Source organism: Cupressus sempervirens, chromosome 4, assembly GCF_028749045.1.
Source record: "Cupressus sempervirens isolate cs-2001-9-10 chromosome 4, ASM2874904v1, whole genome shotgun sequence".
Taxonomy (NCBI): Eukaryota; Viridiplantae; Streptophyta; class Pinopsida; order Cupressales; family Cupressaceae; genus Cupressus; species Cupressus sempervirens.
This window is the reverse complement of record NC_143121.1, coordinates 347,148,748-347,163,707: the sequence shown is the minus strand read 5'-3', so window position 1 is coordinate 347,163,707 and position 14,960 is coordinate 347,148,748. Positions and strand designations below refer to the sequence as shown.

The 14,960-nt window shown below is 35.0% G+C and overlaps 1 protein-coding gene across 1 annotated transcript; it reads left to right on the top strand.

Moving 5' to 3' along the window:
• The first annotated feature begins 6,139 nt into the window (after nt 1-6,139).
• On the top strand, nt 6,140-9,970 carry LOC149561456 (uncharacterized). Its single transcript, XM_089825158.1, has 2 exons — nt 6,140-6,772; nt 8,585-9,970. Exons 1-2 carry the CDS (start codon nt 6,664-6,666, stop codon nt 9,640-9,642), a joined length of 1,167 nt encoding a protein of 388 aa, XP_089681284.1. The 5' UTR covers nt 6,140-6,663; the 3' UTR covers nt 9,643-9,970.
• The last annotated feature ends 4,990 nt before the right edge of the window (nt 9,971-14,960 follow it).

The following is a 14,960-nucleotide window of genomic DNA, read 5'->3' as shown; positions in this document are numbered from 1 at the left end:
CTTTTTGTCTTTACAAAGCTAATTTCATCTTGTATAGAAGTCCTCAAACCATTAAAATATCTAGCAAAATTTTCAACCTCATCATCAACATATCTAGATCTAATATCTAATGTTTAGAATTCCTCAGTATAATCCTTTACAATCATATCTTTTTGTCTCAAATATTTCATTCTTCCCAACAAATCAACTTGATAAGCAATAGGAATGGATTTCTTTTTCAACTTACCAACCATTTTAACCCAAGTCTTGATATTTTCCTTTCCTCTTCTCTATTTATCAATCTGCAAATGTTTCTGCCAAAGACAAGCATTCACTCTCAACTTTGTAGTTGATATCTTCACCTTTCTATCCTCGAGGATACTGTCAAAGAACTTTACAATCTTAGAGATCCAATCCAACAAGGTATTAGTATCCAACTTTCCACTATAAAAAGATAATTCAAAAGAAGGCTTGGTATTTTCTCTATTAAAAAATCTCAAGAAGGATACTGTCAAAGAACTTTACAATCTTAGAGATCCAATCCAACAAGGTATTAGTATCCAACTTTCCACTATAAAAAGATAATTCAAAAGAAGGCTTGGTATTTTCTCTATTCAAAGATCTCAAGAATCTTTTTTCATCTTATTCAACCTCAAGTTCAGGATTAGGTGCAACTTCTTCTTCTTCATCACTAACATCATCAAGATGTGCTCCTTTTCTCTAGACTATTTCAACAACTTCAAGTCTAGCTACGATTTGTCTCAACATTTCCATAATAACTCTGCCTCAAACCATTTTGATAATAGTTCCTGCAAGAATTCTAACCTTCTACAAGTTATAGGTTAGAAATCGAGTTTTCCACCCTATAATCAATCCACAACAATGTTCTTCACAATTTCAAACTTTGTAAGGAAATAATCTTTTTGTCTTGTACCACTTGACGCAAGTTTAGGATGCCAAAATAGATAATCCCAAACTACCCTCATTAAGAGTTATAGATAGAAGCTAATATACATGAGTAACCACAAGAAATTATATAGAATTCAATGTAAATATGATGAGACAATCTTCCATTTACATGATAGGCATAATACCTATCTGGTTGCATCCATAAACATCCAAATATAATCTATGAGCTTATAAGCTCGAGTTTAAAAAGACAAATCTCATTTTTCTTCTTCTAGCCAACTTCATGCTACCTATTCTAATCCTAGATCTCAAAATATATAGCTAGCAAGACCATAAGTTAGTCTGTTAGGCAAATTATTATAAAACATAGGTCCTGCCCCAAAGGAGAAATCATCAACATCATAATTAAGAAAAAGAACACCTATGATGACAAAGATAGGTTCATACGAGATCCAAGAAGAGATTCCCAAGGCTATGAAAAAGCCTTAATACCATATGTAACCTTGCCGAATCCAAACTCACACATTACTCGAGTTGCAAGGAAAGAACGCACCACAAGCAAAGAGAACAGATGAATCTAGAATATGAATGAATTAGTTTCTACAAACATAGGAAAATGATCCATGTTAGGTCTAGGTTAAGGAGCCAACTATGCGGAAACAGAAAATAAGAACAACAAAGTCCATTCCTCGAACAACTGATATGAACAATTGAAAGGAAATGTTTTTGGTTGATGCAAGATTGTCAAAGTACCCAAGATGGTCTTGCATCAAAGGGACAAATCAACCTTGCATGATACAAATACTTGTGAATTCTCAAAGGGGGAAAACTCTAACATACTATCATTATGTGTATGTGCAAATAATTTTAATAGGTCTTAGCACAAATCAAAGACACATCAAGAAAATTCTACCTAAAGGACACGACTCAAGAACTTTTCCCATAACTTGATGCCTCCTCACCTCACACAAATTTCTTTCCACAATAGATATTGGCTTTGTCATAGAGTGCTTTTAACATGTCTAAAAAGATAAATATGGTGAGTCAAATGTTTAGGTGACCTGGGTAATCCATTTTGGTCAATTTCTCGCACAAAGATATTGAGTGACTAAAATAGGGTGGCTTCTAATCCGAGGTTCTTATTAAGGGTCTCCTTTCATATCAACCCCCTTGCATTTGATACGAAACTAGGGCCTCGTGACTACAAGAGTATTCAAACTAGCAATTTCCACATTACGATAATCCCATGAGAATCCTCACTAGAGTGAATGAAGATACTATATCCCTCCAAGGATTTGGCCTTTTCCAAGGACTTTTTTATTATAACAGGTTGGAGTAGTAGGGTTTTGCTTGTTCCCACTTGGGTCATTCCTATTGAAATCTCTCCCCAAATAATAGGCCCTCTAAAGGTAAGAATCTCACAAGGAGATTGAGCACAAAATGGATCCACATAAGGAGGTCAAGATTTATGATTTCCCTCAAAGAGGGAAAGAACATACTTTCCTAGTCCAAATGTTTCTCCCAAACACACCAAACAAGATTAATTAAAGCTACTAAAGAGTCACCTCTCCACTCACTTTCTATGATCCACACTAATGAGTCAAGATTTCCAAATGTATTAAAAATACAAGAGCATACTATCTTACCATTACTATGAACCCTTACTCATGAGTTATTAGGTGTCTATGAAATGAAATGTTATGACAACAAGCACAAAATATAAACAAATAAAATGCAATAATTTTTTTTTGCTGAATTGCTTTCTTTCAAGTTAACCTACAAAACCACTTGTTAGTATGTTTTAGCAATGCAATCTCCTTTAGCAAGCAATCCCTACAAAACCACAAGTTAGAAAACCAGATATACAATGAAAACTCAATGAAACCCTTAAAAAAAGTGTTAGCTACTGTAAAAAACTAGAAAATATGAAAATGCAAGCTAAATAATAGAAAACTAATCTAAATGATTCAAATTGTAGAAGAAAATAAATTTGGGTAATAGTTCATAGTCTATTAGAAAGTTGTATAATGTACCTCTAGAAGCTAGATAATAGTTCAGGTCTATACGATAGAGTGCACTAAACCAATACAATATTCTAGTAGAACAAAGAGAACACAGTATATAATAAGTAGATGACAATGCAAAGACTACAAAGTATCACTTGGAATAGAAAGAAATGACACTTGTAGGTACTGCGAAATGTTGTACGATATTCCTACTTGCAAAAATCAAAGTGACAAACCTGTGACAACAAAATCTGAAAATACAAGAAAAATGGAGCTAAAATTGAGCTGAGCCCCATGGTGGGCACATAAAATATATGCTATAAATGTAACACACTTCTATAAACCATTACATCCAAGGGATTCCATTGATTATGAGCCTTGAATCATAACTTATAGCTTCCTACTTGTAATGTGCAAGGGGAATGAAATAAGTATGGTGCTTGTAGCTTTCAAATGAACAAATAAGAATGACCCTTGTAATGTGCACTACAAGATGAAAGATTCAATGAAATAAGAGCAAGAGTGCTAATATTCAAAGAGCTCGAAGTGAAAATGCAAATGAAAGTAAATTAGATGAGAAATGCAAGAGCTAACTATGATGCAAATGCTAAAAAAGGAAAGACAACTAAACTAACAAGATGAGTAATACAATCCTCCAAATTAAGCTATGTGATCTAAGTTAAAATGCAATAAAGGAAATATTAATCTAAAATGCATGCAATCTAAATGACAATGCAAGTTAGAGTGCTCAAGTCCTCAAATGAAAGTGCAATAACATAACAATAACATGAGCTCCAAAGATGAAGAGAGTGGAGAGAGAGTCTCCTTTTAAAGAGAAATGAACAGTTAGAAATAAGAGACAAAATCTACGGTGGAAAATGATTCTCATTTTGACTCTCATATACAAGATTCTCAAGAGGCAAAATCAATGGCCGTGTTTAAGAGGCAAAAGATATGAAGATAAGATTATGAGGCAAATAAGATCTGGTCACCTTGGAAACTGTGCATTCAATGAGTAGACCAAAAACCTTTTTCTTTTATTTTTAAATTAGGAATTCCTTTTTCATGTGCACACATTAAAATAAAGGGGATTTATTTAATTAAAAGGGAGTATGTTCTTCTAATTAAATAAAGACTTAGAATAAGGTGGTCAAACCATAAGATATACTCGAATAAATAATGAATAATAATTTGGTCAAGGATTCTAGATTATATAAATTATGTAAAATTGATTAAGCATAAGATGCGGTCTAGCATAGAGATTGAAAATGCTAGAAAGGGGGCTTATAGTTTTTTTTGTTTTTTGTTTTTGTTTTGGTGAAACATTATATTTATATTAATAATAACTGGTTCAAAAATAGCTTATGGATAAAATAACTAGAAAAGAAAAACTCTGGTCATTGCCTAATACAAAAAGGATGCAAAAGAAGAAATACTGCATCAAGAGAGAGAATCTATCAACATTAATGAATCTTGTCCTTGTGATTCCCAAATCGAGAATAATGTGATTACAAAGGGCCCAAAACTCATATGAATACAATTCATTGTTTGGCACTGGAGACAAAACCAAGAGCCAAGCCAAAAACTGTCATAAAAGTTTTCATCATTGATCTTCATTCGAAACTCCAAAAGAGATCATGATATTATAAAGCCATCTAATGCAAGCAATCCAAGACCCTAAACTGCATACAATATCTCAAAAGAACAAGTGAGATCCATAAAAGTAAAAACATGTGAAATTGTAGAAAAGTTGTGATTTACTATCAAATAATATATGAGAAGGGCTCAACATTATTCTAAACATATTCTTTTGTCATAATATTAACCAAATTGGGGAAATCAAGGAGGTTAAGTGGAAAGTAAAGAGTTAATATAAATTCCATTAGTACCCAAATTAGCTAGACAATCAACTAAAGATTGCCTTCTCTATAAGTATGCATGATGTCACATTTAGAGATTGAATCAAGAAGAGACCATACTTGATGCAATATATACTATATGGACCAATTATATACGTGGCGTTTGATATACACATTAATAATAATGGTTGAATCCCCTTCAATATGTAACATAGAAATAGATAGTGATTTTGCAATTTCCAAACCAAAAAGCAAGGCCAAGGCCTTAGCTTTGTTATTAGTACACAGAGGGAGAGGAGATGATTTTGTTGCAATCACATGACCTTTAAAATCTCTAATGACTATGCCATAGCTAGAGTTGCCTGGATTTCCTCTATGACAATGGAGCCGGAAGATAAGGAAAAAGTAAACCCTTCCACTGATTAATAACATAGCCATCCCAAGGAGAAAAACATGTTTACCCTTATATTTACTATACCATTTTTGGGTGATTACATGTATTACATCTACAGTTCAATCATGTTGTTATAACAATGTTAGACAACAAATGACAACCCATTAAATTTAATATGCTCTATTCAAATAATATTTTATTCATAACCAAATTTAAATTTAAGATATCAATGAAATTAAAAAAATGTTTTATTGCTTAAAATATTTACATTCAAAATTGTATTGTTCTAGATTAAAAGACTACTAAAGATTTTGATCAATAACTGCTACATATTCAACCTTAAAATATTACAATAAATTTTAAAAAATAAAAATAAATTATAAATCTAAATATTTAATTAATCCGTATCTCCTTACAAATTAATTAATCAAATACATATTTACAAATTCTTTACAATATATTTATTAGTTTAATCTGGACAAATAAAATTTGTTTAGATTTCACATTTTTAAAATTTAATTCCAAATATTTTTTTATCTCAACCTAATCAATTTATTGACATAGTGAATTGAGAAATATACTCACACCATTGTACTAGAATAATTTTTTTCTCAATATTCTTTGAGTACCAATTCTATTTTTTCCAACGGTTTGAATCCCCTCCCATAATCTATAATCTATTATATATTGTTTCAAACAAAATAATAATAGAAATTGCATTGACTTAATATAATATACCTGCTATGATCAAATAAAATCCCACACCCCAAACTCGAAAAACCTAAGAAACACAGCCAGCGTTTTGAAACACATTAGCCCTTTCCTTTCCCAATTCATTTGTAATCATTGTGCATGTATTTGGGTCGCGGTCAAATCTGCAGGCAACGGAAAAATGTAAACCGAGATGAATTTAGGGTTAGAACGTTGAAAAATTCTCAACTCCTCCTTTTTGGCTCCATGGCATTGATGACATCACATCAAAGTCAGAGTTTAAGGAGCCGAATGTGACCACTTGGCCCCTCATAGAGAAGTGGGCATTTGGATACAACTACTTCAAGGGTGTCCTCCTCCGCATGTGAAATGGAGTTTGCAAGGGACCCAAATTCCCCTAATGTGATGAAAGCTTTGGACTCTCGGAATAGAGGGCGCCTGTCATTGCCAGGGGCCTTCTTGGCATTTGGACTACATACATATCACCTAATAACATGCCATTGCCCATGCCCCACTCCTTCCTTGTTCCTGCTGCTCTCCCCTTCTCCTGCTGCTGGGATTTCTAGCCCACCGCTATTTGTGCCAAGTCCTTGGCCAGCCTAAATCATGTGATAAGCCTTTGACTGCACCATCACGGAACAATCCCTTTACAGAGAGGGTTGCCAAGCATGCAGTTACATTGGCATTTGTAGTTTTCACATGTTTTTTCAATACCCATTATAAATAAATTCCTCAAAACCTAATCTTAGCTGGTTTCTTTGGGAGGTTTGGATTTCTATTAATCTTTGTGCGGTAGATTGATTGGATGACCGAAGTTTTCAAATTGGGTTTCATGGAGCACAAAGGATTTGTGGAGCAGAAGCGAAGGCTGAAGACCCCATCTCAGGTGGAAGCCTTGGAGAATATCTATGCAGGCATGGAGTTCTATCTTTGGCCATGCCCACCTGGTTTTGTCTGTTATTATAGATGCATATGCACGTTGGTCTGTGTCGTGAGTATTGGGGGAGTTTGGCTAAAGATTGTATGTATGCGAGGGTTGAGTATATTGTGGGTATTGTAGGGAAGATTTTGTTTATATCCAGATCATATATTGTGGCTATCGGGAAATATTTTTGTTTATTGGCAGAACATATCTAGGGAGATATTGGGGCGAGGTGAATGATTTCGTTATATGTGGATCGTATGTATGTATATTTTTGTAGCTATTGAATGATTTTTTTGTTTAAGGCAGATCAAATGTATGCATTTTTTGCGATATTTGTATTGTGGGTATCTGGAAAGTTTGGCTATGGACGGATCATATTTAAACTTGTTTATTAATGAGTATTGTGGGTACTGCGGGACATCTTTGTTTTTAGGTAGATCATGTAGGTTTATATAGGAGTTGGTAGGAGAGATTCTGATTATTGTCAGATCGGATATATTAAATACAATTAATGGAATGAGAGCAGTTAGAAACAGGGAAAACTTGAATTTGGTCTTATTAGTCGCAAATGTAAATCAACGATAAAATCTAGACGTGAGTCTTTGGTTACGGATTTCCTTTCGTAAGATTTTATGGTTTGACTGGATTGCTGTGGGAAGTCAGTTTAGACATGGGTATGCCTATTGTGTTTGATAACCTATACGAGCTTCTGGGTTTTTTTTCGTTGTAATTCTATATCTGTTCCAAAAGCCTGGTATGGGTTTTTGGCGAGGCAAATCCCATGTGGCTTTAGACATGGTATTTGATAAAACTGTGATGCAAAGGCAATTAAAATAAGAAACATTCAAATATGTACTTGTTGATGTTATTAGATTATCATGAGGGAACTGGAACAATCACGAACATATGCCGAAATGCTCATATGGTTCCTTTAGACCATTGTAAGTGTAACTCCATATCAAGAAGTTCAAACTGAAAAAATACTTCGGTTATATGGTTTGTTATATCTTGTATGCACAGTTAATATCCAAGTTGCTGAATCAGAAGACTTTTCTGGTGTTTCCGGGTACAAAACATACCGGAATCTGATTATGAAATGAATCTCCTGTGGGTACACATATAGGATTTGTGTTTTTTAAATGCTGAAATGTTAAGTGTCTAGTTTGATCTTTTAGAAACTTTTAAGACCCAGACTGCTGATTAATGAACTCCGCACTTATCTACCATGAGATTCGGGCTTGATCTTTTTGATACAGAAACCTGAATTTAAATTGCAATGATATGTTTCAAAATTTGAAATTTGTATTTTTGTTTAGCATATGTATAGGTATATGACATTCTAAACTTCACTCTATTTTTAAGCTGCATATGTAGATACACACATGCAGACACACTCATATTTGTATCAATGTACCAAAAGCGTGCCAAACTTCCTAAAAAAAATTCTGCTGTGCCAGTGTTTCGTACCCACGTATCCGTACCTATTCCCATTCCCGATTTGCGAACTTAGGTTAATATAAATATGAGTATGATCATTCTGTTTGATCACTGAGATACACCTGTTATGCACAGAGCCTTTTCAATCATCATTTCAGCTTGGTATATTTGATTTCATGAAGATTTTATGCACAGACAGGGGACATAGAATATGTCTCATATTCCCAGAACACTTTAATAATTTAATCCGGCTTTATTAATTGTTATGTATTTTTCTATAACTATCATGCAGACAACAGAAATAGAATAAAAGTATCCCTTTGTTTATTGATGTTGATTACTGAGATGGATTCATTCTATACAGAGCACAAATATCCTTCGGAGCCCATGAAAGCCAAGCTTTCTCAAGAGTTGGGACTGTCTGAAAAGCAAGTTCAGCGATGGTTTAGGCACAGGAGGCTGAAGGACAAGAAGGGGAATAATAATAAAAAGGAGGATCGTGACAGCACTGAGGAGCTTGATGCTGGGAGTGGTAATAACCCCCAAAAGCAGCAGCAGCAACAAGCTGTTCAAAAGGATTTTGGTCATTTATCAAATCAGAGATTGACTGGAATATCTGGTTTTCCATCTGCTGTTATCAGTGCAGAGACAAATGATCGTGATGTCCTGAAGAGGAGAAGCGGCCAGATTGATATGAATGAAGAAGACACACATAGAACAGGCAATGTTTCAACATCCCAGGACACCTCCTCCTTTCAGAGCAGGAGCTCCTGTGAAATGGAGGCTTTGAGAAATAGAAATAATGTAGAAATTAAAGGCAATAGTAGCAAGAAGAGCAAAGGGCAAGTTATGCACAGGGGTATGGAGCATTCATTTTCTCCTCACCTCATTTTGATGGCATCTGAAGAACAAACTGGTGCCAGTGTTCTGAAACAGTGCAGTGGATTCAATGGCTTCAAAGGAGTTGGTGGAAGCAATATAATGCAAACAAAAACTAGGAATCATTTTAAGGATAAAGAGGAGTCCAATAGGTTTTCAAATGGTCATGATTACCCATCTGCAGTCCTTGCAGCAGAGCTTACTGATAGGGAGCTTCTAAAAGGGACTCATGATGTCATGGAAGACCCTTATGTGTCAGTGTCTCAAGAAAGATCTTCGTTGCAGAGTGGGAGCTCTTTTGAAATAGAAGCAAAGAGACCAACATTCAAGGGGGGGAACCCTTTTGAAATTGAAGCACGTTCTAGGAGGAGAGATATTGAAGGCTTACAAACTGCAGTTGATCAGTTATATGGGCAACGATATACTGAACACCAAGCTATAGTGGCAGTCAAAGCTCAACTGGGAAGATCATATCATGTAGATGGACCAACTCTAAGTATCGAATTTGATCCACTTCCTTCAGGTGCCTTTGGCCTTAGGTAGTTCTTGCTTAATATTCTCGTTTATAAATGTCTAGGCTCATGACTATTCTGGTGCTGAAGTTCCTGGAAGGAAAATAATTCTATTTGCCAAAAGCCACATAAGTGTCTAGCTGAATCATTTCACACTCTCTCCATGATTTATGCTGCAATTTTGCTCCCCATTTTTACTTGTTTGCATGGTGAATGCTTGCGTAAGCAAGGCCAGGATTAGTGCACCTTGTTGCCTCTGCAGACTTTACGTTTGCAGCAGTGTCTGCAAAATTTATTGTATCATTTATGTCGGCATCCTCTATGAATACAAGTTTGATTGATTTTATTGTATCAGAAAATTTTTGTTAATGTTTAAAGGCAATTAGTTAATGATTGCTTTAAAATTCACAGATATAAAAGCATTACTTGACAAATACAAGTTAAAATTCTCTCAATTCATTCTGTAAATGTATTTAACATTACACCGCTGTATTTCAGTTTTAAAAATTGATGTACATAGATATCTGGATCTGATTTCATGTATATATAATTTTGCATATAACAATTGCATGGCACAAAAAGCATATTCTTTGTTCGTGCATGTTTTGGTTGAATTCTTATGATTGCTGTTTTGTATTCAGTAATTTTCAGAAACTATGCATGACAGTGGCATTTGCATGCCTGAATGGTTGGTGTGCATCTATGTTCCCTGGGGACGTGTCCCCCCCCCCAAAAAAGCCGGTGTTTCGGGGTCGGGGACTTGCATCAGTCCTGGATTTTTTAATACACAAAAAATAAAAATAAAAACAAAAATGTCACTTTTGCCGTCTCTGTTTGCTGGCCCCCCCCCCGTCCCGTCCCCAAAATCGGCAAATTTCTTTGCCGTCCCACTGTCCCCTGCCGTCCCTGTCCCGGAAACTCGGGGAAACATAGGTGTGCATGAATTAACAAGTGAAAATGTTTCGTTATATAACTTTCTCCTTAAAAGTCTGATTAATTGGTTTACAATTTTGAGATTAGAGATTATCGATCCCAAAGGTGGCAGCTGGTGATTTTCTAATGAAAAAGAAATTACCATTAAGTTTCACATTGTCCTAGCTTCTCGATCTGTATTCCTAGCTTCTCGATCTGTATTCCTAGCTTCTTGTTGCATTCTGTTTTCAAATCATACTTTTCTGTCCTTAATGAATCTCTCAATATATTCACTCAGTACAGTTTCAATTAGAAGATAACTGAAGAAATTTGCAGGTGTGTAATTTCACCAACTCAACCCTAGACTGACTCAAGGATTATAAAAACATCACATACTGTTTACTTATACCCTTTGTACTCATTGAAACTATGCTACCAAAACTCTTGACTATATTACCAACCCTTGAATCATTAGCTATCAAGAGTTACTAATATTGGTAACATATGTTAAATTTCTGATCAGCTAAATTTTCATAATGCAGATCAGACTTGTTGATGAGATTTTGGCATTTGACCATTGCTGCAGCTCCTTATTTATTTGGGATAATCTTTATGGTCATATGATCAATGCAAAGATGGGTCAATGTTTCTTATTTAGTTTGAGGAGACAAGGAAGAAATAATGATCGATAAATTTGCTGTTGATAGTTTTTAGCTCTTGATAGCTGGGCTGGGAACAAAGCTATAACAGATGAAATGCTCCTGTATGACCTAGCCAAACTTTGCCCACTATAAGAGTTCTTACCATCATTGACAGAAAGTGGGTCCAAAGGACCCTCCTTATCCCTGCCTAGAAAGAAAATAAAGGTTTATATTGTTGGTGAGTTTTCCTAGAGAGGAAGATGGGTTTGCCCTTTAAAGCAGATTAGGAACCATTTTTAAATTTTCACTTGGTGATTTCTTGTTTTTGTCCAAGTTTTACTGGCAAGATTGTTGCATTATTGATAGAACATGTCTCATGATCAAGAGTAGTAGCAAACCTTGGTTCGCATTAGAAGTACAGCAGTACTGATGAAGTAGACAAATTATAAGATCATCTTCAATTAGCAGTGCCCAAACTAAATCTTGATTGATTTTTGGAGTATTATTAGCTGACATCCTTCCCCAAGATGATGAATATTTAAACATACGAAGATTAGAAAACAAAAAATTATTTGAATGATGATTTCTTGGGTAACCGTGACAAAAGTTAGTTACAATACTAACATTTGAAAACTGGAAACATGAAGATAACTGTAACAAAAGCTTCATATAAAGTGAATCTGACTAACTCGGCTGTAGATTTTTGTGGGGAAATTCAAGGTGTGGGATTAAATAATATAAAAGCAATTACAAGACAACTTGACCTTGCTTTAGTCACTACATTGGAAGTCAAGTAGCTCTTTAGGGTGAGCAGATTTTGTGATTTCCTAATTTTACAATACTAATCCTCTAGCCGGTCCTGGAATGATAACTTGGCACTCTGTCAGAAACATGTATTGCACAGAACTGAATCAAAATGATTTTACCATTATTGATAGGTTGTCAACATGTTACTGGTTGAATAATAGTATTGCTTACCATGTTATTTTGCTCCATTGTTTGCCAATGAAGTAATGATGGATCTTGTGCAAAGTTAAAACACTTCTCAGAAAAGTGGTAGGGGCTATCGAATGTTGTGAATAAATTGGATCACATTGAATGCAAGGGAACACAAGAGTGTTCTGTTTTAGAGCATTTAAAAGTTTCTTGCTATTGAATTGTCGATATAACTTCTAAGAAAGTTTTCAAAGAGTAGGTGTAGGTGATCAAACTTCAAAGCATCAATACAAAATCTCATGACATAAGGATGCTTTAGGAAAGGATTTTGACGAGATATCAGAACCATCAAATTCCGAAGTCAGAGTGTATATTCCTTGTCTCCCAAGTATTTACAGTCTGTTTCCAAAGAATAGCATCTAATGGGGACATTCTCTAAATGAGGGGGACATTTCTGAAAATTCCGTTAACGGCATACAATTTTGAGGACAAAATATGGCTTCTGCCAAGGGTGATGACCTTTCTTAGGGTTTGCTTTCTTGGAGCAACCGCTTAAATTTGCCTGTTTTTGGCTTCCAAAAAACACAACGAATGGAGATTTAACTTGACTTGATATAGCATAGACGTTTACTGTGTTTTATTCTTGCATCTGCCACCTCTTGTTTGTATATAGTCCATTTTCTGTGTTGGAATATATTTAGTGTATTAAATAAGAGTAACATTAATTGTTGGTTATTGATCTCAGTTGAATATGGGGTGTTTGGTGTAATGGTGCTTTTGAACAAGTTAGGGGAGAGGACTCAGTACTTGAACGTGTTCCAGTAGTTGTGATAGGAGTTGTTGGCTTGATACCTACACTTATTGACTTAATGTACAATTTTTTTGATAACATTGCACCAATACTTGTGACTTTAAAGTTGTGAGTACAATGCTGACTACCCAAAATTGAATAAAATGTACCCTTAGTTATAAAAATTAACCAATGATGTGATGCCAGATCAGCTATTCAAGTATGGGTTACCCTTTATGCGTGACCATTGGTCTCACTTTTTATTTGGGCTGTTTTGGACAACTTGGCAAAAAACATGCTGATGTGGTATCATAATGGGTGATGTGGACTTGAAACCTTGGTTATAAGTAGACAACTCACCAAGTAAGCTGCTGTCAAAAAGTGGGAGTGATTTGAAATTTTCGTGTAAAATTTTGATAAGCCTGAAGTTAAGGTGTTCAAGTACTGGGTCCTCTCCCCTAGAGAGAGAGAGAGATTTATCTCTGCTATATCCAAAATCCATGGTTTTGATTGATTTTATCTCTGCTGTTTCCAAAATCCATGATTTTTCTTGCTGTGCCCATCCCCAGAACTCAAATGAACACCGGATAAAATGCATGTGCAATCATAAGTTCAGAATTTCAATACATGCAAAGTTGCCAACTAACAAGTGGACTAGAACCAATTATTTTTTGATTAGAAATTCCTTATATTGTAAATGCTCATCGTGATAGAGATTATGTCTTCTAGTCTTTGTTAAGGGATGAATTGCTCCTAGTGTGGATCATCAGGTTCTCCAGGGCTCTGTCCATCCCTAGAACTCAAACGAACACTCGAAAAATGCATGTATAATCGGAAGTTCAGAATTTGAATACATGCAAACTAACAAGTGGACTAGAGCCGATGATTTTTTGATTAGAAATTCCTTATCTAGTAAATGCTCATAATGATAGAGATTATGTCTTCTAGTCTTTGTAAAGGGATGAATTGCTCCTAGTGTGGATCATCAGGTGCTCCAGGGCTGTGTCAAACACCAAGGAAATTTATTTTTTCAGGATGATTAACTTTCTCTTGAATTTGTTTATAACATATTGTCATTTTTCTAATACTGTATGGTATCTCTGTTTTTTTCTATGGACTGTATGGGTAGAGGAAGTGAGGATGTTTTTAATTGAAGTAATTAGAAATTATCCTGGTAATATTGTTAGTTATGCACGAAAAAGAGGGATTCCTTCAGTGGTTAATTTCATTGTTCTAGAGCTGGTGTGAGCTGACTGATGGATGTTGCATGCCAATTTTCGGGCTTCAGAGTGCTTCTCGAAGGCCCGACCAATCTTAGATGGGCCCTTTTCCGACTGTTAAAAATGTTTAAATCTGACAGTATCACGTAGTTGCCAGAGCCTCTGAACGACCTTAGGATATCTTTTGTGCATGTCATTTGCCTTTCTTTCCATTAGGATTTTTTGGTTAAGCTTTGCACATTCTAAAGGTTCTGTGTTCTACCAATAAATATCGATTCTGTACCCAATTTTTAAAATCATTTTCATTTTCCACGTCTTCTGATGATTATCACCTTGATCATACTTTCCTACCACGAACTTTTATTATCTGATGTTTCTTGTATATAAAATCATTAATTTACTCATTATGATTCATGAAGAACAAAAGTAACAGATTGAGGCTTGTTAGGCCAACTTTAAAAACAATCAGAATGCTTTTATGTTGATCACTTTACTACTGACAAAGGGCTGGCTGTAAATTGATTTTAGGGCTGATGATATATTGTTCCAGGGCAGATAAAATAGGAACTGTCATTAGTAATTACAATCTCAGGCTTCATATATTGGCTAGTAAATGAAGTTCTTTTCAGAAACAGTAAACCATTTAAACAATGAAGAAAATAAGAATATTGAATCAAAGGAATGCATATGGAGTATGCCAATTATATTGATGCCATTTTGTTTTAGAAAATAAAAAGAATTTCGGGGAGTGCTTGAATCCACTAGGGGATATCTTAACATATGCTAAAAAAAATTCTGCGGTGGCCCTTCAAATGGCTGGAATCCAACTGGTTTAATCCTGTCTAAGATT